This window comes from Anarrhichthys ocellatus, unplaced genomic scaffold (assembly GCF_004355925.1).
Source record: "Anarrhichthys ocellatus isolate YVR2014 unplaced genomic scaffold, GSC_Weel_1.0 scaffold18, whole genome shotgun sequence".
NCBI lineage: Eukaryota > Metazoa > Chordata > Actinopteri > Perciformes > Anarhichadidae > Anarrhichthys > Anarrhichthys ocellatus.
The window spans coordinates 2,326,227-2,349,448 of record NW_022280048.1 but is presented as its reverse complement, the minus strand read 5'-3'; the positions used below and the strand labels follow the sequence as shown (position 1 = coordinate 2,349,448).

The window sequence follows — 23,222 nt, the reverse complement described above, 5'->3', positions numbered from 1 at the left end:
ATATTGTATATGCTGATTATTTTTCATTCAAAAAAAGACACTACAAAACATGCATACTCTAAGGCCACCACTACACTTTAAATGAGGAAATCAGAATTTAAAGAAACTATCGGAACTGTGGGTGAGTCACGGTTCATAAGCATGCTGACTTCCTCTCAGAAAGAGAGAATGCTGAGTTCTTCTTGAACTGTCATAATATGGTCAGAAAAAGGGGAATGTGTGCATGATCAGAAGGGCTTCCCTCATTTTAGCAACCCCCTCCCATATTCCCCTCGTACAGTAATGTCAAATTTCCCTTATGATGCCTACGATTTACTCTCAGTCTATTTTCAGTCTCATTCATTTGTGGTTTCAGGCATCCCTTTTAGTTTTGTTATGTATTTCTTTCCCATTTTTAGACTTCCTCAACAAACAGTATCCAATGCTGCAATGACATCCAGTTCTCTTATTCACCACATGGGAATTTAAGTATTATTATATTTTATTTATTTACTATTTATTTATCTACTGTGATAAAAAAAAAAGAAGCTATTGAGCAATATTAGTCTTTCAAAAGCTTAAAAAAATCCTAATGCTGATTAATAATGCAAACATTTAGGAAATAATCCTATGAATTATATAAAGAAGAATTATATAAAGAAATAAGTTACTGCTGTTTCTCATCCGTCTGACAGAGTTCACCAAGTTCTTTGCTTGAAAGCACGGACACAGCAGGGACATTGTGCAAAAGAACAAAAGACAGCTGCACAAAGTGTAGTTGGACAACAACACATTTTTGATCTGGCCCGTGCATTTGACCTGGTATAAACTCCCCAGGGGTTCTATTTAGTTTGGATCACTTTAATAAAAGAAAGGTTGAGTGAGGGTGATTTAAGAGGCCGGCCTAATTCATTGCTGGCAAAGACTCTTCGAATGTTCACTATGACATTGTGATACATCCTGCATACACCTGACTGTTCTTCATTATCTATATCTATTGCATTTTTGAATATCAAGGGCTACAATGGGTTACATTGTTTTTCTTCTCTAAATACAGGAAGCAGATTTTTTCAGAAATCCAAAATATAAAGTTTTAATCTTTGGATACAATTTTTCACAGATGCTGATGATAATATTCAGTCCACATGAAACAATTATTTCACCATTGGTGTCCAAAAATCTTTATTTTGGAGGTTATATGAATATTCCCATATCATTTATCTCAGGGCAGGCTCTAAGCACTGGTAGTTTGAGTAACAAATAAAAACATACAGTTGGCAGTTGGTAAAACCCTTTTCTTGTGGTTTTCACATAAGCTCTAACCAGACATAAAGATTATTAAAGTAGTCTTAAGGCCCTGGATTGTACTTAAATATCCATAGCTGTGTACGATCTACAACATTCCAGTTCATGCAAGAGGGTTTCAGCTGAGAGAAAATATCAAATCAAGGTCGATGGGATTTGATTCCAATCCTGAAAAGATTTGACTGTTTCTGACAAAAGGGAAATTACAGGTAATGAAATAAAATGTTCATTGTAAAATTAATACAAATTTAAAGTCCCCCTTGACTCAGAAATGTATTTTGTTTTTTGTTAGTTTACTTGCTGAAAAGTAAATAAAGTCAATTTTTTAATAAAAAAGCCATGTTTACTTGTTTGTGTAAAAAAACAAACATTTGTGACACAAATTATTTCTCAAAGTATTTTTGAATGTCTTTAAACGTGTCTGGGGGTGATCTTCAAGAATTGCAGGGACCTGCAGCCATCTTGCATCCATACCAGCTAACTTTGAGTGAGGAGGAAGTTTGTTGAGCCTAAGCTGATATGAACTGTGGGTCCATTGCCATTATGGGACAGAAAGTCACCGTTCAAAGGAAAGATTCTGTTTCTGACAGACACAGGCTGAATCCATGTCAATCTAGGCTTCTCTAAATGTTAGCTGACGGAGGCGGCTGTGGCTGAGAGGTAGAGCGGGTCATACTTTAATCAGAAGATCAGCGTTTCGATCCCCGGCTCCTCAAATCGCTGTATGTAATGTTACTTCAGATCCTGATGGGTAGGTGGCGGCCTCCGCCATCAGTGTGTGAATGTGTGTACGAATGGGGGATTGCTGACATATAGTGTACAGTATTTTTAATCATATCATCATTGTAAAGTGGAATCTGTTATCACTAATCATAGAATTAAATAAGACTCAACATTATCTAGAGATTTACTGCTTTGCTCCAAGAGCATATAACCTCCACGATTGTCCCCGCTTGACCGAACGGGGCAGAGGTAAACAATGCACGAAAACATCTGAGGACAGCTGCACAATCACAAAAGAAAAGATAGTCTAAGAAAGTTGTTATATTGGGTCACCACCAGCTGGGTCTAATCTGTTTAGACAGCTTGACGTTTGAAGTCCTGGGTCCTTTTACGAAATACTTATTGACTACAGCGGATTTGATCCCTATAAAAGCAGCAGTCACTTCTCTGAAAGGTAGATGCGCTTATAGGGTTGGTTTTGCCATCTCGACTTGTATTTTGTGACTCCCTCTGTACCAGGAAAAATGTATGCAGCTATCACGCTCCTGGTCTTCATGTGCTTGACTGCCAGCACCTATGCAGATCACCATCATCCTTGTCGTAAGAATTTGTAGTTCCATCATTTTGGTTCTTTCTGTTGATTTTGTGTAGTGTTAGGTCGTTAGGTAGCATGTTATATTAGTGTGTCCAATGTTTAATATGTTGTTGCATGCATGCATAAGACTCATCTAAGTGACACTGTTGTATTTCAGATGCACCCAATATGACAGGATTCATGAGTCTGGTGAGTTTTTAAAATGTGTCTTTCAGGAAAATTTGTATTTCTGGTATTTTATTTTATTTTTTTTGTAACATTTTAAAATCTAGCACTAAACTCTCGGAATGCGTGTTTGTTCAATGAAACTGCAGAGATCCATGAAGGGTGACGTGAAAGCATATGGTGCATTCACTTATGATTCGATGGGCAAGAAACTGCGGTTCAGATCCAACGAGAGCTACCCCACCAACACATCACTGGGTTTGGATCTGCTGATGTTTTTCGATGAGGTGGGTGATTTCTTTCTTCAAAAAAAATGTAACAGATCACTTAATGCTGTTTTGCGCCTGGACATCTGAATCTGTATCTACATCCTGCAGGGGATATTCTATGAGATTGACAGCAAAAACCAGAGCTGTGAGAAAAAAACCTTGCAATGCACCCAGCACCCTCTGGATATCCCCGATGACGCAACGTTTATGGGTACAATAAACGTCGGGAGTCCATCAATTGAAGGGGAGGGTATAAAAACCAACGTATGGACAGGATCAATGCCAGACATGAAAGGTGAGAGAAATGCTACAAAATAATATGTCAAATAATAATAATAATATGTGCCTTGAATATGTGACAGAGGGAATTATGACTTGAATATTTTCCGTCTTTCTCTTTTTCAGGCCACTACTCCATGTCTGTAACTATGGGATGTTTGCCTGTGTGCACGATGTACTTCCATGAGTCCTCAGCATTCATAGTCAGGTTGGTGAATTGTTTTTAAATCCTTGGAGAAAATACCACTCCAGGTATATTTAAGTGACTTTTTTAGCATCTGTTAGGTGCTTAAGGCTAAAATAAATGTCATGTTTTTTTTTATCACTTTCTCACAGCATCACGGAGGTTGAAAGCGAGATCAAGGATCCTGATCTTCTCGTGGTGCCCTCCTGTTGTCTGGCCCAGCCTTTGGAGGAGACACCTGAAGGGACAGTCAATAGCTTCCTCAACGAGTTCATGTAGATGAAACCTCGCCGGCAGAAAATCCAAACCCCTATACAATTGTGGCCTGCCAGAACTTTAGACATTTCTCTGCTTTTCATGTGTGACTTGAGCTTTTTGTGTGACACTGCACTACATCACAGTTGTTTCCATCACATCTTTCACTCCCTTATGAAGATATGGCTTTGAATGGATCACCCTGTATGCATACACTTGATGTAAAGGAAAGAGATATGACATGGATTATAGAAGTAGTCATAATTACTAACTGTTTGGTGGCTTTTCAAGTTGGTCCTGCTTACAAAACCTGTAAGATATGATTAATGGAACAATAAAATGTCAAAGCTGTCAATGGTGTAAAGAGACGTGTCTTTTTTTGAATCCAAGATTATTTCCTTTGTGCAACTTTTGAACAAGCAGGTTTTGAATCAAGAAACAGCAAACCATTTCAGAGCTGTAGGGCCGGATTAATCCAATACGGGGCCCCAGGGCCATAGGGTTGGGCCCCATTTGACTACCTGTTCCTTTTACTATGTGCCTTCCCTATCACCTAGAAGTAACCTTCAAGGAGAGTGTATGACACATTGCAGATCATGTTCTGTCCAGGGATCCAGTAACAATTAGGTTTTTGTCATTTGATTAACAGTTTTAGGAATATGCAACTTGTACACACAATATCAGCTAAAATACATTTTAATTTGAAGAACTGACCATCTTCAAGTCTAACAACAGTGTTGATATAAGTAAGAATAATATTAACGTCATACAAATGTATATCAGTGTGAATATTACAAATACCAACATGAACATATTAATAATAGCTGTATTAAAACAGAGTTGTATTAATAAGAGTGTTCTGGTCTGGAAGACAGTCTACAGTGTCAAGGCAGTCCTATCTAGATAGATAGATAGATCATGTTCATTGCCTTCAGGAGGATTTGGGGTTAAAAACAACAACCATTTGTGTTGTACAAAACAAAAATATGATTGGGAGTTTTTGTTGAAATGTTTGCATCACATGGTTTACTCAATCATTGCACTCTGCAGTCACAACACGCAGGTTTTTGTTGTTGAGGGGCCATTTTTTCATCATGCTCAAACATCTACCCAAATGATCAAACTGACTCAAGTTTTCATGATGTTGATATTAATATTAGTCACCAGTACAGGCTACTTTTGTTTGCTCCGTGGTATTTTTTATACTTATCACATTAGCCTACTTCACAGTAGCAGCATACACAGAACGGATGAAACATGAGGGCAGCTTGCTCTTTAACGCTATTTAAGCTAAGGAGGTCAAAACTAGTGACTAAGATGTTTTAAAGATTAATTTGGGTCATGAAGGGGTTGTGGTATGGAAATGTCTTGAGCATATCTATTCCTCCTGTCACACAACTCAAGGTTAAGCACCTCATTATTTAATTTCCTGAGGAATTTAACATGTTTATACATTTGTTAATGCAATACACAAATACATTCGCGATACATTTGTAATCGTGGAGTCATGCAGATTAATTTCAGACTTGTATGTTGCTGCTTGAAGTGGATATTTTGAGTCAATGAGCTCGTGGAGCTGTGATCACAGGGTAGAAAAGTCAGAAGCTCTGCCACGATGTGGCCCCTCTTACCTGCAGTTCACGGAGCCACCGACAGGTGGTGCGTGTGCGACATGCACAACTAGGAAAATACAAACTGTACCTTGCTATGTTAGCCACCAAGGAGCTTCCTAACGTAAGCTAGCAAATAAAACTTTTATTTATGAGTTTTGGAAAATGACACTTTGTGCAGGAAAATAACGACAGCGCCCACTTTGCAAAGTCCGCAACGTTTGGATTATTTGGTTTCAGTCCGTCTTTGATTTAAAACGAGGTAAGTAAGGTGAAGTTGTAAAATGGCGGATAGCTAACGTTGGCATCCAGGGAGTTTGTCATTGATGCTGCTGTAGAGGCTAGCTGACCAGGCACTCGACATCCGTGTTATTAGGTGTCAATAACATAGAAATACAACTTCATCAGAATAAATTACAAATAGCGTGGTTAATAATGATGAGGTAGCATTCTGGCTGGTGTCAAGTAGTGGTCCCGTTAGCCTGCTACAGCTAACGGTAATGCTAGCAAAGCTAACGCTAATCTGATGCTGAAATGTATCAAATCTCTTAAAGTGAATCCTAATCCTACAATGAGTTGTTCGATACGAATGAAGAGGCCAAGGAGCGGGTCTAAAGGTAGCTAACTAGATAACGTATCGGCTAACATCAGCTAACGTCAGTAAGGTTAGCTAGCTGCGTTAGCCAGAGAGCTGCTTTGCCGTCGTAGCAAAGACAGGGCACGTCAGGAAGCGATGAGTGGATAGGAATCAGCAGCTTAGGAAACATCTGTAGTTGCGTTTGTATTTCGGAAGTAAAACAACTGCGCGTGTCAGAATTGTTTTGGGGTCAACTTGCTTTATAACGCATTCAAAGTCACATTAGAGTCAACTATCACAACGATCGGTACAAACACTTATGAGACTGTTGCATCACTTGTCCAAGAAAGTAACGAAGGTTAAATTTAGGGGCTCAAGCCAAGTACGCATTTCCATTCGTGGAGTCCTAAATCAGACCCCTCATGTTTTCAGATCAAGTAAAACCATGTCATGTTTACATTCATTACACTTGAATGGAAGGGTAGACACGCCCCCACATATCTCCCTTCTCTGACAACATCTGCTGTAATATTAATGAGTTGAGAAGCACCGGAAACTGCGTATCTTATGTTATTTGTCCTGATGAATGACATAAACTTACAGAAATAATTATATCCGGTTCACAAAAGAACTAAGTTATTTCCACATGGCCCCTACAAAAGTGTGTGCTGGGGTTTCCTCTTAAATACAGACAATCATGGACATTTTCAGTCAGCGCAGAACAATAGTTAAACCAAACGGCAAGAGGTTGCACATGTTTTCGAGGCCCAAACCTGCATGACAAGTGCAGGGTACAACTTGAACACCTATCACATTCTCCCAACTTGGAAGACCACACACGCATGCATCCGTGCTTGTGTTGTGGTTGTAAATAATACTGTGGTGGGCCCAGAAAGTTCTTCATCTTGTCTGCAGCTTGCATACTGTCATTCGCTCATGTGAGTCGGCTGGAACACACAGTTGTACATTTGCCGTTGGTTCTTGGCAAATGGCATATTTTCAATTTTGCCGTTTTTAGAATACCGGCTACCTTTCTAGCTCAGTAGAATTTTCTATTCAACGTTGAGTCAAGAGGTGAATAAAGGTTCTAACAGCAGGGGAGGAATAAGACGCATTACCTGCCTGTCAGTGTGGCTACCAAGTTAAACACTACACACAATCACCATTTGAATATCCCCTGTCCCTTACGTAGCGTTTCACTTATCAAGACAAGGAAAGAAAAAGGCATGATTTTGATATAGTCATTAAATACAATTTCACTGCTCAGCTGCAAATACTCCCACACATTGTACTCAGTCCTCATATATAATTGTGCTTCATTAAAAAATGCTGTGCCGGTTGTACAGAATGTGAGCAGTCAATAGACCCAGACAGACAGTAATTAACAATTATATTAAACTAAGTAAAACATGCATGAAATATTGAACATGCATATAATCCTCATGTATGTAATGTATTAACTACAACACATTGGATGAATGGCTGGAAAGAGTTACACCAATCATCATAATGTTCATTAACTAATTGATTTAATTTGCTCAGCACCAGGTAATAATGCAACATAGAAAACTAAAGTTTTGTGATTCAATAAAATGACAATGAAATATGTTATATGATCCAACTACTCAGTTTATGAATAGGAATAAATAACTGATATTCAAGCTCTGAATTATCCACACAGTTAGAAATAAAAGCAGGATTTAGGAGTTCTCAGTGAGTACAATTATAGAACACGGAGTGAAAGTGAGTCCGTGCAATGACTGAGGGAAGCACACCATTAAGGATTAAACAGAAGCTCGGTTGTTGAGGATCGCTCTGAACAAGATGTTTGATTGAAGCGGGGCTGCATCTAATGATTGTTTTCTTCGTCAGTTAATCAGTTGAGATTATTACATTTCTGTCGGAAAATGAAGGAAAATATTGAAAAAGGTTTCTTCTCAGACCCCAGGGTGAAGTCTCCAGCTTGCTTTTTTGTTTGGAAAAAAGCAGCGAGTAGATGAGCACAATTTCACAATCTACTGAAAGAATGGAGTAAAATCAGTCACTTAGATTACATTTTTTTTCCTAAGTAGCTAGACTGCTGTTTCGTGTCACCGAGGTGTTTGAGTGGTGCACTGCCAGGCTGGAGCATCTTAGGGCCTTTTGTCTTTCTGACAAGAGAAACAAACATGTTCCCTTCATCCCCGGTCTTTAGTATTACATGTGGTCTTTGTAAAATATACTGTGATTCGTTAGTGAGTTTCTTGCAGCCAGTGTCAATGTCCTCATTCATCAACAAACTCTTCTCATTTGTCTTATTTTCCAGGTGCAGATATCTTGTTGCTTGGGGTCCAGAGCAGTAGACGCACCCACTTCAGCAGAACCAGAAAATGTTAAAGAAATGATAGCAGCGCAGGATTTGCACACAGAGTTTCAATTTACTCAGTAAGCGCAGCATCACTGACGTGTATTGTCAAATCTCACGTGTCTTTGAATGTTTCGTTTGTCGTTGTTTGATTGCATGCATGCATGTACACTGTCATGTTATCTCTAGGAACTGAAATGTTGTTGTTGAAGTGTGTTTCGTGTTCGTAATGACTTCATCTGTTGTGCACAGAGAGGCAGAATCTCACTTGTCGTCTGATACTGACCTTGAGGATCCTGATGGCAAAAATGCAAAGACAGGAAAGGGCATGGTATGTTTTGCAAACCTTTGACATTTATTGATTTTCCATATCTGTCCATGTGTAATCAGGGTGACAGGGAGGCTTGAGCCGATCACAACAGGCATTGGGTGGAAGGCAATGAAACACTCCGGACTGGTTCCCAGTGGTACATCACAGGACTAAAACAGAGTAGAAACAGAGTGATGTTACGCAGCAGCTGGGTTTGATCAGAAAATGAGTCACTGCCACATCACTATCTATATGAAATGCCTGTAATGTGAGTTAGTCCCACACCGTGACAGCTTTTTGATTCCCAGTAACCCGATAAGCTGTTCAGTCTACACACGCGTTTAATGCGTGCGCACTGTTCCCAGAGTTATGATACTCAAACACAATAACACACTTTTATTTTCCATTCAATATCTTTCTCCCCTACAGGCAGCCAAGAAAGGGAAGAAGGCTCTTGGAGACAAGGCCAAAGGTGGGGGAGCAGGAAGGGCCCCCGGTGTTGGCAGGGTGAACGGCCATTATCAGGAGAACGGGATGGAGACCGTGACCCTGTTCGAGGTGGTTAAAATGGGGAAGAGTGCCACACAGGTGGGTGCACACTGCTGTGGTGGAGAGATTATGTTATGTTATCTTCTCTTTGTTTTGTTGTGAAAATATTTTGACTGGTGTTGTTGCTGTGGTTTCCATTTCATTTTGATTACATACGGCGATATTTTTTGATCTTTTTTGAAAGTTGTATGCTTTCTTTCTAGTCTGTTGTCGATGACTGGATCGAGGCATACAAACAGGACCGGGACCATGCTCTCCTGGACTTGATCAACTTCTTCATTCAGTGCTCTGGCTGTAAAGGTGAGTGTCTGACATGATCTGTGTGGTCAGGTGCCTGAAAGCAAATGAAAATGCTGAACTTGACAGCCATTGTGTGATTCTTCACACAGGTGCTGTGAGTGGAGAGATGTTCAGACACATGCAGAACTCCGAAATCATCCGAAAAATGACAGAGGAGTTTGATGAGGTGATGCAGGCTGTGTTTTTACATTCAGTTACTTACCTTCATTTTTAAACGAGAGAATAATCAAACCATAAATCTGTGCAGTTGTCAGATAACATGTGGCAGACATTAACATTATGAAACAAATATGATCCCCCCCTGACTCTTACCCTCTCTCTGATGTCATCTAACAGGACAGCGGTGACTATCCGTTTACTATGTCAGGACCACAGTGGAAGAAATTCAGGATCAGCTTCTCCGACTTCATCGCGGTTCTGGTTTGTCAGTGTCAGTACAGCATCATCTACGACGAGTATATGATGGACACGGTCATCTCACTGCTCACCGGCCTGTCTGACTCACAGGTCCGGGCGTTCAGACACACAAGCACACTAGCAGGTCCGTTTTAATGTGCACGTTTCGGCACTTCTGCTCCATGCATGCTCACGCCGTCACTGTGCGGAAGCTGTTGTTCCTTCAGGTGTGTTTTCTGAATTTTGTTGTTTTCCGAAGCCATGAAGTTGATGACGGCCTTGGTGAACGTCGCTCTCAACCTGAGCATCAATATGGACAACACGCAGAGACAGTACGAGGCGGAGAGGAACAAGGTTGTTGCAAAAAGGGCCAACGATCGGCTGGAGCTCCTGTTACAGAAGCGCAAAGAGGTGAGAAGAAAGAAAAGTTGTCTTAACACGAAATATACTGTGAAGAAGCAAGAAGACGACGAGTGTTAATACGCCGTAAACTAACCTCTATGCAGAGGAGGAACTGTAATTAACTGTAAACTTATATTGATTCACAGTTAAATGAATGACATAGCTGCATTTATTCACAGAGTACATTTTGTTCATGTGTTTATTATTAATTCTCTAACTTCATTTACCGTTATACCTATTTATAAGCACTTTGCAATATCTGGTTAGGTGCTACATCACAAGTCAAGAGTGTAATCTACAACTTGTACAAATAGATTAATATCTTATGTGGAATGTACGAATGATTTAAGAGAAATTGTGGCGTTTGCCAATTTTAGTGTATTTAGAATTTTCTCTTCAGTTTGAACAAAAATTGCCAAGTAGTCTAGAGCTGTCAAAATAATTTCACATTCGACCTGAAATCATAAAGCTTTGATCTGAATCAATTTGGACTTTAAATATTACACTTAAACCGACAGCACCAAATTTTAGTCACCAAGGGAGGCAGAGGCTTGAATCTAGGGGAAGTTCATTTATATTTAAAAGTCCTGCACTCCAGCTTTAGCTGAAATAAAATATATTTTATATATATATTTTTTTTTCTTTAAACCTATATCTTTCAGTAGTTGTTGCCATGATATCATCCCGTCTGAATATCTCTGTAATTATCGGTGTTTAAAGTAATATTAAAGCAGCTATGCTTTTAATATTTTCTAATTGTTTAGGTTCCTTTAATACGATATTACCGACGCTGCTAAAGTTGCTGACAGCAGAACAAATCTGTTGAAAATAGAAAAAATCTACTGTAATGCCAACCGTGGCCTTTATCGTAGCTGAAATGACTTCTAACAGAGCTCCTCCAGCAAAACCTCTTGAATGTCATTTTTATCCGTTTTTGTGTTGAGTGTTTGAACGAGGGTCTTTTTGCTTTTGCTGTTTTCATGCAAATAATTTAATAAGTATCACTTTCTGTCTATCTTTCAGCTTCAAGAAAATCAAGATGAAATTGAAAACATGATGAATGCAATCTTCAAAGGAGTGTTTGTTCACAGATATCGGTATGTGAATCCTTGATGGACTTGCTGACTGAGATTTCCAGCAGAAACCTTTCAATGTTCATTGCTGGCTTTCTGGCGCCCTCTAGTGAGAAAATAATGTCGACACCTATTTGAGTCCGTATGATTTTAGTTTAGTCTGAACAATTGTGTTTACACAAAGCCATGTTGTGTTATGTTAATGACTAAATTGAATCAATTATTTTTGTTTTTTTTGCCAGTGATGCCATTGCTGAAATCCGAGCTATTTGTATTGAGGAGATTGGAGTGTGGATGAAGTTGTACAGTGACGCCTTCCTCAATGACAGTTACCTGAAGTATGTTGGCTGGACAATGCATGACAAGGTGAGCTAACAGACGGACACTGTTTTTTGTACAAACTACAAAATTAACCTTCAATTTAAAAAAAGCTGATGAAGTGAAATACATTGTCCAAATTTAGACCAACTTCTAACCTCGGTGTAAATCAAACTAACCAATTTATCAAGCGTTTCTGCAGTTATTTCACAACACAAGCCAGATGTAGTCATCTTTGCCGGAAGACTTTTACTGTGAAAAGCAGCGACTTGTAGTGTTGTTTAACAGGATAGTAACGTCAGAAAAGGTTCCTCTTTTGTCTTTCATTTCCACTATTCAGTGCTGAGTTGTTGTTTTAGGGTACGATTATGACATATGATGTTTTAACGATCTAAGTCATGAAGAAGTGCATCCATCAGCATAAGACCAGCAGAACCTATGAGTATTGGAGAACTAAATGTTATGGAGTCCATATCATCTTTGAATCAAAATATGATCAATTTATTCTTGACGTAGATCATTATATTTTGTCTCGAGGGGTGCATAATAATAATGAACAGCTTTGGGTTAAAGACAAAGTAACGCCTGATTTCAAATGTGGTACATATTTCATGTATTTCTACTGTGACTCCAGCAAGGTGAGGTGCGACTGAAGTGTCTGAGCGCCCTGCAGGGCCTGTTCTACAGCAGAGAGCTTGGCGCACGGCTGGAGCTCTTCACGAGTCGCTTCAAGGTAAGCCGGCAGTCACATAACTTCAGCGTCATTGAAATGTGTTGGAGATTTACAGACTTTTCCCCGGTGCGTCTTCATATGCCGATAACTAAAGAGTAATAACATCATCGAGCGTGACGTGACGGCTAATGTTCTGGAACATAAACCTACTCTCGTTGACAGGACCGCATTGTGTCGATGACGCTGGACAAGGAATATGATGTTGCAGTTCAAGCCATTAAACTTCTGACGCTTGTCTTGCAGTGAGTAACCTTCCCTCCTCTTGAATGGGATTGTTCTGCATTTGTTCTCGTTTTATGAAGTCATATCATGAGACTATAAAGACGTAATACTCATTGAAGTCAACTTGATAAATAAACAATATCATTGGGATTTCTTTATACAGTGTTTTTGCCCAAATTAGAGACATTACCCTCATCCATTACTGTTCATCATTTCTGTTCATAGCTGAGGTTACTCAGTCTTAAATGGGGAGAATATGACCATCTTTTGTTAGATTCAATATTCACATGTGCTCACTTATCCTAAAAGCTTCTGTGAGAATGTTTAATTAAACAAAGTATTTCACACATCTGCCTCTAAGTAAATATCTAAATGTTCATCTTTGACTCTGAATGTATGCATTTCGTCTGACAGGTGTAGCGATGAGATCCTGACAGCAGAGGACTGTGAGAGTGTGTATCATCTGGTTTACTCAGCACATCGACCCATCGCGGTTTCAGCAGGAGAATTTCTGTTTAAGAAGTAAGTGTTTTGATGTGTCTTTTGAAACTATTGTAAAACAACTGAACTGTAAATGTAAGCGGTTATAATCAACACATTACATGCGTTAAATGTTGTAGAAGAAGACGGTTTATAGTGCAAAGAGTTGGTGTACCTGCCAAATGAACTGTGTGAGATTACATTAGATATATTGTCGTAGAAACAATAATGTGTTATAATAATGTTATGTTGAATCCATCAAACAACCAGAGCATATAAACAATATATCCCTATAGAAATAATATTGAAAAATACACGTGGAATGTACATGTATAACTTGAAAACAGCTACTTTAACGGGGAAATCCTGTTAAATCACAAAGTCTGTTAATGTGTGACACGCCATGTTAGCCCCACCATGTAGCTTCTCCAAAGGGACTGCAGGCGGAGCAGTTGCTTCTTCCACCTGCCTTTACCAGACATTTTGAACAGCTTTTGATATTGTGCCGATTGAAGGCTCTTCAGCCATCGGGGTCCCGAGGAGGAGGGGTTACCCAGGAGGGGCCGGCAGAGCCTCAATGGCAGTCTCATCAAGACCACTGTCTTCTTCTTCTTGGAGAGCGAGGTAACCGGGCCATTGTCTCTTACTTCTGGATGTTAACCTCACTGTAATAACAATGTCCATCTCAACAAATCTGTTGATCTAGTTTTGCAAGAAATCTACCTCGTTTCAGTCGGTTTGAATTTGTTCCAATAAACATTTAACCATTTGATGTTTTACAGCTCCATGAACATGGGGCCTACTTGGTGGACAGCTTGTGGGAGTGTGGGTCAGAGCTGCTGAAGGACTGGGAGACTATGATCAGCCTGCTGCTGGATGAGCCCATGCCAGGAGAGGAAGGTAAAGCTCCGCCCTTTAAGACAATTACTGGCTCACATTCTCAGCTCCAGTATGAGGAAAGGGAATCTTTCTGAAAAGACATTGTTTTATTTCTTTCCACTCTTTTTTTTGTCTTTTCTTTTCTTGGTGCTTTTTTTTTTTTATTACATTGTCAGTAAATGTCTGCGTCTGCAATCTTTAGCTCTGACTGATCGCCAGGAGACGGCTCTGGTTGAGATAATGCTCTGTGCCATCCGGCAGGCTTGTGAATGCCACCCTCCAGTAGGCCGAGGCACAGGAAGAAGGGTGAGTGTCTGCTCGCCATGCTCGCATAGATGAGCCTTGTTGTTTGAATGATTTTGTGTTATTGTTGGGTTTTTGTGCATGGAAAAGGTCCTGACTGCAAAGGAGAAGAAAACACAGCTGGATGATCGGACGCGGATCACAGAGATGTTTGCCGTGGCATTGCCTCTGTTATTGTCAAAGGTGATTACCTGTGTTTTGCACGACAGTCAACGGGTTTGATTCGTGACCATTCAACCTGAAAGGCGTTCTCCTTTTTTCCTCACAGTACTGCGTTGATATTGATAAGGTGATGAATTTGCTACAAATACCAAAGTACTTTGATCTTGACATCTACACAACTGGCCGGTTAGAAAAGGTTTGTCAATTTATTTTTAAATTTGTTCTTGATTATGCAACTTGTAAATGTCATGCAGTGTCAGTTAAACACTGTTTTGTGCTTTCATGTTCTCATTAAGCATTTGGATGCCTTGTTGCGGCAAATGTGGGCGGTCCAGGACAAGCACACAGACACCGAGGTCCTGGAGGCCTGCTCTACCACCTACCACTCTCTCTGCAATGAGGAGTTCACCATATTCAACCGCGTGGACATCGCTCGCTCCCAGCTTCTCGATGAGCTTGTAGACAAGTTTGACAGACTCCTGGAGGACTTCCTGCAAGAGGTGGGTGCCGCAGGATTTTTTCTTTGAGTGGAATGTTTGAAAACAGTTGGAGAGGCGAGGGTGCATATCCAGGGTTTCACAGGTCTGATCTCTTGTTTGTCAGGGTGAAGAACCCGATGAAGACGATGCCTACCAGGTTCTATCCACACTCAAGAAGATCAGCGCTTTCCACAAGTAAAGCAGTTCACATGTTGTCTTGTTATTTGTTCAGAGAGAGTAATAGCATTTCTAGCATTAAAGTTGAATTTTGAATACATTTATGTTATTATGTATTATTTATCATTTGCATTATTTTTGCTTCCAGTGCGCATGACCTCTCTAAGTGGGATCTCTTCACCAGCAACTACAGGCTACTTAACACAGGTCTGCAGAACGGGGACATGCCCGAACAGGTAACAGCGGAGTCTTCTCTAACTTCGTAAGTAACTTCTCCAAAATGCTAAAGCAACAATAACCAGTGTTGTCGCGGAAGCGTAGCAACCCGCCCTCCGGTTCCCCTTCAGGTAAACACTGTTGGCTTTGTCAGCACGTTTGCGGTAGTTTGTACCGTTAGTGCTGTTAGCACCGTAGGCTACGTCCCACCGGCTCAGGCGTCGCAATGTTGAGAGCTGCAGAGAGTGTAATAAAAATGCTCCCGATGTCGTATTCACCTTTAAATATCCAGGTTACAGTCGCCTTTCTCAAGTACGCTGGTTTTCTTAAACATCATGTCAACAAGTAACTTGGCTTCTGTAATCAGAGTAGGGGATCACATGACAAAAAGTGCAGACATGGAAAGTATTAGAGTAGAAAGGAGAGATAATTACATGGAGCAATGCATTGCTGTATTTAGAATCATTCGATCAAAAGTCCGACTCAAGTCTAAATAAGTTCATCTCTCCCCACCACGGAACATCGACTATTTGTAAAATCCACACACGTCCGTGCTGTGAGGATGCGGCTTCGCACGGTCTGGTGTGGAATAGTACGGCTCATCTGATCTGCTTGTCTCCTTTCCCACAGATTGTGATTCACGCAATGCAGTGCACACATTACATCATCCTGTGGCATCTAGCGAAGGTTTCAGGTGGCAGTTCATTGAAGGTATTTAAATATCGGTCTATGACACATTTATTGGTATTCTTGGCAAAATAAGTGTCCAAGGAACGGTGTAAAAAGGATATCGGTTAAAGAAACAACACATTTCAAAGCATACATTTGTCAAATGACAGCTGATAGCCATTAGCCAGGTACATTGAGTTTAAAAGTACCTTTACACGTCTTCACGTCATTCTTACAAAATGTATAAAGAAAGCTATTTTTATTCTCAAAGACTGATTTTGGCACTAATTGACAGCTAAATGTTTCAGTAAGTATTAAACCTGCGCACCAGTTTCCATCAAGTGTAGCTGGTTTAAACTATGATACTGATATACTGTATTATTATTATTTTTTTAATTCCTATAGCTCTATCAATACTTGGCTTGTATTTTATTCACCTGTGGGAATGTCTAACTGATCATTGGCTCCTTTTAGGGTGACATGGTGACCTTGAGAAAGCAAATGAGAGCTTTCTGCTTGATGTGTCAGCGTTACTTAAACAGCATCAACAACGCCGTTAAAGAACAGGTGGGGTTATGATGATGCGACGCTTCTTTTTATTGCTGACGTTTTTACATGGCCATTCTTCAGTGCCACTGACAATGTTCATAAATGCTGAAGTGTTGTGTTTATTCCAGGCCTTCACCATACTATGTGATCTGCTATTGATCTTCAGTCACCAAATTATGTCTTCAGGCCGGGAACAACTGGAGCCTCTGGTCTATACACCAGACTCTTCTTTGCAGGCCGAGCTGCTCAACTTCATTCTGGATCAAGTGTTCATTGATCAGGATGATGATGATAACAACAGCACAGGTCAGAGTCAGTCCCCGTTGTGTCAGTCAACCGCACTAACATTTGAAAAGTAAGGGGGCATGGACTTCTAATGATTTTTTTTTATTTTTTATTTGTATTCTTTTGTATTTTCTAGATGGACAGCAAGATGATGAAGCCAGTAAAATTGAGGCTCTGCACAAGCGAAGAAACCTTTTAGCTGCCTATTGCAAATTAATCATTTACAATGTGGTGGAAATAAACACCGGCGCAGATATATTCAAACAGTATATGAGGGTATGTTTACACCCCTTTTTTATAAATCACTTAAAATGAATTCCTCCTACCCTGCTCCTCTTAATGCCAGTATTCCCTCTCTTTCTTCTTAGTTTTACAATGACTATGGAGATATCATCAAGGAAACGTTGAGTAAAACAAGACAAATCAACAAAGTTCAGTGTGCAAAGACGCTCGTCTTGAGCCTGCAAATGGTAAGATTCTTTGCCCGGTTGGAGACTAGATCATTTGAAAAAAAAAAAATGAGTAGTGGCCTTGTTTCATTTAAAAAAAATATATATAAGTAGATGCCAGCAAATCTCCCATAATGTTGTAAACAAAATCTAAAACATTTACAGACTTTCATGTTAACATATGAGGCATCACTTTTGCACAAGCTTGCTCCAGTGTGCTACGGAAACAGTAAAATGGTGGTCTTTATTAAACTTGTTTAGAATAAAAATAAATAAAAGGAATTGGGATACATCTGGCTTAAGTTATGGCAGATCACACATGCATTTAGTTTAGGATTCAGACATCTCAGTCTGTGAAACCACCTGAAACCAAATGTGGAAAAAGTCTATTTCTGTTTTTTTCTTTTGTAGTTGTTCAATGAGATGTTGTCTGAACTTGGCTTTAATGTCGACCGCTCAACGTCAGCCTTCTGTGGCATAAAAGAGCTAGCCCGACGCTTCTCGTTGACTTTTGGCTTGGATCAGATGAAGAACAGGGAGGCTATTGCCATGTTACATAAGTAAGTAATAGTCCTGAGCCAACACCTTGTAGTTTACAGCTTTGCATGCAACTCAGCTCTTACAGTGACATCTGTGTTTTCATGGACCTGGCAAATCATTATCTCCCTCTGTATTTTAGGGATGGGATTGAGTTTGCTTTTAAGGAGCCTAGTCCCCAAGGACAGGGCAGTCCACCTCTCAATCTAGCCTTTTTGGATGTCCTGAGCGAGTTCTCCAGCAAACTAATTCGTCAGGACAAGAGAATAGTGTAAGTTTGAGCTGCAAGACTTGTGCCATGATGTATGTCTATGTTGAGCATGCAGCTGAAGGGGAACTCTGAAGATCCTAACTCTGACAGTTGTATTCCGACACTTCGACAGTCACGTGTACCTGGAGCGATTCATGACGGTTCAGATGGCCCTGCAGCGAGAGGACTGCTGGCTGCCCCTCATCTCATACAGGAACTCCTTGCAGGTGGGCGGGGACGATGACACCGTGTCTGTTATTAGTGGGATCAGCAGTCGAGGGTCCACCCGGAGTAAGAAATCCAAGCCAGCCACTGCTAACAAAAGGAAATTGCCCGAAGGTGAGCAAATTTTACTTTGGGAGATCAAGATTTATTTTGTGTTTTTTGTGAATTGACATGCAACATGAGATAATCTGCACTAAACGTACTTGTTTGTTTGATTATTTTTCTGTGCCTCCATTTAATAATAGTATTACCCGTTTGTTGTTAAAGTATTGAAATGAAAAATTCACAGTCAAAAAGCTGGAAATACTGATTTTTTGGGAACAATGTGTGTCAGTCAGTAGGCAACATTGATCCACCTAGGAACCTCCTCTAAAAAAAATACAAGTTCTGTCATTTTATAATTCCTTTTTTTAAATAATTTCTTTCATAATTTCTTAATTTCTCTTCCATAGCAGAAGAGAACAGCTGCAGCAGCAGTGATGCAGTTTGGATGAACCGTGAGCAGAGCGTGCAGACGCCGGTAATGATGCATTCGCCTCACCTCACCTCTACTGTACTGAGGGATCCAAAGAAGATGAGGCCAGAGGACAGCTACACTGCCGCATTCACCATGCCAGCAGAGCAGCATCCCCATCAGCCGGTGCCCCTCCAGCAGCCGCAGCATCACCACCAGGCTGCCCTTGATTACAAGTACGGACACCTTTCTCCCAACCCTTATGAATATTTGATGTTGCTGCTGTTTACAGCTTCTTGTGCTGCTGTTGTTATACTACGGGAATAATGAAGTCTTGTTGAATACTGAACCCTGTACCCACAGTACCCAGGTTACTTGGATGTTGACACAGAGACAACAAGCAGAGGCCCGTCAGCAGCAAGAGCGAGTTAGCATGCACTACGCTAAGATGAGGAACCACATGCAGCAAGCAATGTAAGGGGCCACTCCTCTTCAGAGTACAGTAAATAGGTTTGAATTGTGAAGGAAACCTGGTAAATGTAACTGTTTTTTTTAGAATAACATCTAGACATCAGACAGTATGTGAAACAGCGCAGCCTCATAACAAGTGTCTATGTGTACTCCTCAGTCGTCGAGGCTCAGGACTCATGGAGGATGACGAGGAGCCAATAGTGGAGGACGTGATGATGTCATCAGAAGACCGCTTGGAGGACATCAATGAGGGCATGGATTTTGACACAATGGACATCGATTTGGTAATTTAACACTGCAATCATTTTGATGCTAATTAGGACCAGAAGAAACATGACGTGAACACATCACTGACATATCATCACCTTTTAAGTTTTAACCTTTTGATAGAGCGAACTTGGCAAACAGCTGCTTATTTACACATACAGCCATCGTGTATTGTCCACACGGTGAATGCGAGTCCAATATTCACTGTGATTTTAGCACTGTTTGTGGTCTCGACCGACTCCTGAGTGAAACATCTGACTGTTCAGCTGCTAAATGCTCCACTTTGTTCAGCAGCTAGTCACTAACTGTGTATGGTGGTGACCAGCTAGTGTACGGTTTGTTTTTAGAAAATTTTCTCTTAAAACAGCTGCTTGCTGCGGCTGAAAACAATTTTATGAGAGCCGTGAAAGTGAAAGAAAACAGTAAGCTCGTGGGCCGGACAGCTAAACAGTGTGCCGAAACTCGCTGTAAAGCTCTGTTAAGCCGAGAGGAGCTGCAGATTCAGGTGATGATTGTCTGTCGTTAATCACGAGCGACCCATTTCAGATTGTCACAGTGTTTCCACATTTTCACCTGATATATGGTTGATTATAGCCACTATAGCCACACTATAGCCACTGTTAATGTGCATTTCTGCGACCACAAATAGAGAAAGTGCCTGAAGGCGGTTCATGGGCAAATATTTACAGTAAATAATACAAGCTCGTCAACCACATTTTAACTGTCTGTTTAACCCAGTCATGCTTTATTAGGAGCAAACCTTCTGAGCAATTTTCTCCCAAATAGAAAAAAGTGTTGTTACTTCCCTGTGGTGCCGAATATTACAATTTGCACAACTGCACAATTGTCAGATTTGATTGCCACAGTTGATGTAGGATCTATTTTTTTTCTACATGTTTTTTCCGACTACAAAGATCAAAAAGCCTTTTGGTGTCTTATTTACATTTCATTTTGTGCCGCATTGTTGTGACTGAGTTGTTATTTTTCAGCCAGCATCAAAGAATCGCAGAGAAAGAACTGAACTAAAGCCGGACTACTTCGATCCGTCTTCCATCATGGATGATTCGGTAAGGATTATTAACTTCTTACAGTGTCTCTTACTCATCTGCTTCTTTTTTTTTAATGTAACAGGTAAATGTGAGTGGTCATGCTTGCTCGTGATTTGTAGGCCTGTTTTCTTGAGGTAACTTTTGATGATCATGACTCATTATTTAAAGATAATAATGAATACAATGTGTTATCCATACAATTACAAGTTGGAGTATCAAATACTCACCTGCTGTTTGCTTTCAACAATGCTTTTATCTGGCTATGAAACATTTGTAGCTTTCTCCAACATAGAGGACGCCAGCAGTAGATAATATTTACAGCATTTACAATGGATTCAAACTTCCATCAAAATGTCTATAAAACTGTATAAACTGTTCTTTCTCAATCCTATATAATCCCATATTTACAAAATGACAACACAGTTGATATTAACTTATGATTGTCCAAACAATGATGTGTCTTGAAAAGATATATTTCTAGGCTATAAATTGTGCCAGAACATTGTTTTCCTATTTATAAGATTGTGGATTTCTGAACAACGTTTTTTGTGTGTCTTCAGGTTCTCAATGTTTCAATGTTCTAAAAGAAATCGCATCAAGGAAAATATGTTATCAAAATCCTTGGAAGATGAGATGGATGACTGTGAAAATCCGAATGGAGCGGAAGTGGACTGCTCTAAATGATTTGTGAGACACCAATGTTTGCCTCTTTAACACTTTGTTGAAACTTAGAGCGAGAGCTTGAATTTGAATTTCATTCTGATATTTTCACACACAGGACTTTTGTTACACTGCAGCAGAAATGTTTATGTTTTTGATGTTAGCTTATCTCACTAAGGTGAAGCAGTACACGCATTATGTGGCACGTGCATGGTGAGGGGACAATAACAGACTCAAATTCAAATTAATAACATATACACCTTTAATCTTTTTCATTCAGTAGACAAAAAATGTCTGATGTAAATACATAATGGCCAATATACAGGAGTGGTGAACACGATTTCATGAGCACCAGCTGATAGAAATGTAATAACCCTGCAAAATAATACTACCTTTGTGATGCTTGTAGAGTTCAGTTGTTGTAGAATATTATAATGATACTGCACTTTGTTGCAGAGGTATTAATTCAAGTCTATTGTCATTTTACAGCCATATTTTTAGAAATGATCACAGGCTCCAATCAATGCCTCTCTGACGCAATCTAAACATAAATTGAACATCATAAGCTTTATAAACACAGCATTTATTGCAGGGCTATTGAATTGGACTGCGATACATTGTAACGGTGTCAGTGATTTTGTGTTCCGCCTGTACTTTTAAACTGTAGACTTTGGCATGGCATGTAGCCATATATCAAAACATGTACGCAGTAAAGTATAATGTGCACTGGCGTCTCATACTGTTCAAAGGCCTTGCCAGAAATGATATACGACATTCTCAGATTTCTTTGTGATGGTATTTTTTAGAAATGTATGTGTTCTGCTTTTATACCTTATAGATTACTTTGATTTATAGATATTTTGTAATGACAATCAAATGTAAATGAATGGTTTCTAATCCTGTTATTTCACATAGACGCTGAAATAATCCTTTTTAATGAAAATGATTATGTTAGTTTAGATATGGCCAGCTGTTTGTATTTTTCTTTTGATCTCTCTTTAACAAATGGGTGCAAAGGTAATGCATTGTTCACATGTAGTAATTTGACAAATTGATGGCTGCATCTAAAATTATTTTTTGATATTGGGAGCATTCACAGTGTCATAGATACATTTTGACTCGATCTTAAACATGTAATCTCTCCTATAGCTTGACTATTTTTCTCCGCTGTATAGTATCTAATAATATCTAATAACAAAGACATGCCATTGTTGCAATATTTAAAAGAACGGATTTTTAAAATGGTTTGAAAGGTGTGCATTGTTTGTTTTTTCTCCATTTGGCAAGTGTGCAGAGGATTTTTTCAAAAAGCCAATTTGATGAGCCACTAGTGTGTGTGTGTGTGTGTGTGTGTGTGTGTGTGTGTGTGTGTGTGTGTGTGTGTGTGTGTGTGTGTGTGTGTGTGTGTATAGGAGTTATAGAGATATTCTAAATTACAAAGTTTTAGAATTCTTTTGTCAACTATCATAGAATCAGAATTGTATATTATACAATTACAGATGTGTAATATATTGTGAATCTGTGATCATTTTATATTTGCAGTTTGTTTGCTTGAAATTTTAGGGAAAGGTTAAGTAGAATGTAACTTGTTTCAAGTTAACCTACTAATTTGCAAGTATACACATATAGTACATTGTTTTGTTTGTCTTTCAATAGATTGCTGTGATATGTCTTTACCTCTGTGTGTTGGCCTAGTTGGCAGATTCAGATTTTATGGAAAATGGTGTAGTCATATTGTAGTTAAATACAAATCCCTTATTTCTTCAAAATCTCACTATATTGTGGAGAAACAGATCATGTGGTATTGAACATAACCATATACATACTGACTATTCATATTAGGTAGATGAGAAAAATGCATCTTGGAATTGCCAGTAAATGTATCTTATCATTTTCGAATCTTTTCTGTTTTGCATTGAACTGCTGAAAACGTGCATACATCTGTATGTTTAGACATATTTAAATATATGTGTATATTAAATTTGTGTTTTTACTCTGTGTCCCATTGCATCTTTTGATATTTGTATTAATGCCTAAGATATAACGCGAACCGATAAATCCTCCGCGTTTGAG

At 39.5% G+C, this 23,222-nt stretch overlaps 2 protein-coding genes across 3 annotated transcripts; both read left to right on the top strand.

Moving 5' to 3' along the window:
* Positions 1–2,458: 2,458 nt before the first annotated feature.
* On the top strand, positions 2,459–4,109 carry epd (ependymin). The gene is made up of 6 exons (XM_031857138.1): positions 2,459–2,607; positions 2,760–2,791; positions 2,917–3,054; positions 3,145–3,331; positions 3,442–3,523; positions 3,652–4,109. The coding sequence occupies exons 1-6, from the start codon at positions 2,532–2,534 to the stop codon at positions 3,776–3,778; spliced, it is 642 nt and encodes a 213-aa protein (XP_031712998.1). The 5' UTR covers positions 2,459–2,531; the 3' UTR covers positions 3,779–4,109.
* A 1,298-nt stretch (positions 4,110–5,407) lies between these two features.
* Positions 5,408–23,145, top strand: LOC116388858 (cohesin subunit SA-2-like). 2 transcript variants are annotated; one of them, XM_031857133.1, is made up of 34 exons: positions 5,408–5,626; positions 8,247–8,365; positions 8,538–8,616; positions 9,025–9,183; positions 9,348–9,444; positions 9,534–9,610; positions 9,781–9,985; positions 10,100–10,251; positions 11,266–11,339; positions 11,558–11,681; positions 12,268–12,366; positions 12,529–12,608; positions 13,003–13,110; positions 13,584–13,692; positions 13,851–13,968; positions 14,150–14,253; positions 14,341–14,433; positions 14,519–14,608; positions 14,709–14,912; positions 15,016–15,086; positions 15,217–15,304; positions 15,915–15,995; positions 16,428–16,520; positions 16,631–16,808; positions 16,924–17,063; positions 17,156–17,257; positions 17,648–17,796; positions 17,916–18,044; positions 18,157–18,362; positions 18,704–18,938; positions 19,066–19,176; positions 19,331–19,457; positions 20,430–20,507; positions 21,050–23,145. In XM_031857133.1, exons 2-34 carry the CDS (start codon positions 8,322–8,324, stop codon positions 21,071–21,073), a joined length of 3,828 nt encoding a protein of 1,275 aa, XP_031712993.1. In that variant the 5' UTR covers positions 5,408–5,626; positions 8,247–8,321; the 3' UTR covers positions 21,074–23,145. The 2 variants fall into 2 exon arrangements, with proteins under 2 accessions (XP_031712993.1, XP_031712992.1); XM_031857132.1 differs by having other exon boundaries at positions 18,701–18,938.
* Positions 23,146–23,222: the final 77 nt, after the last annotated feature.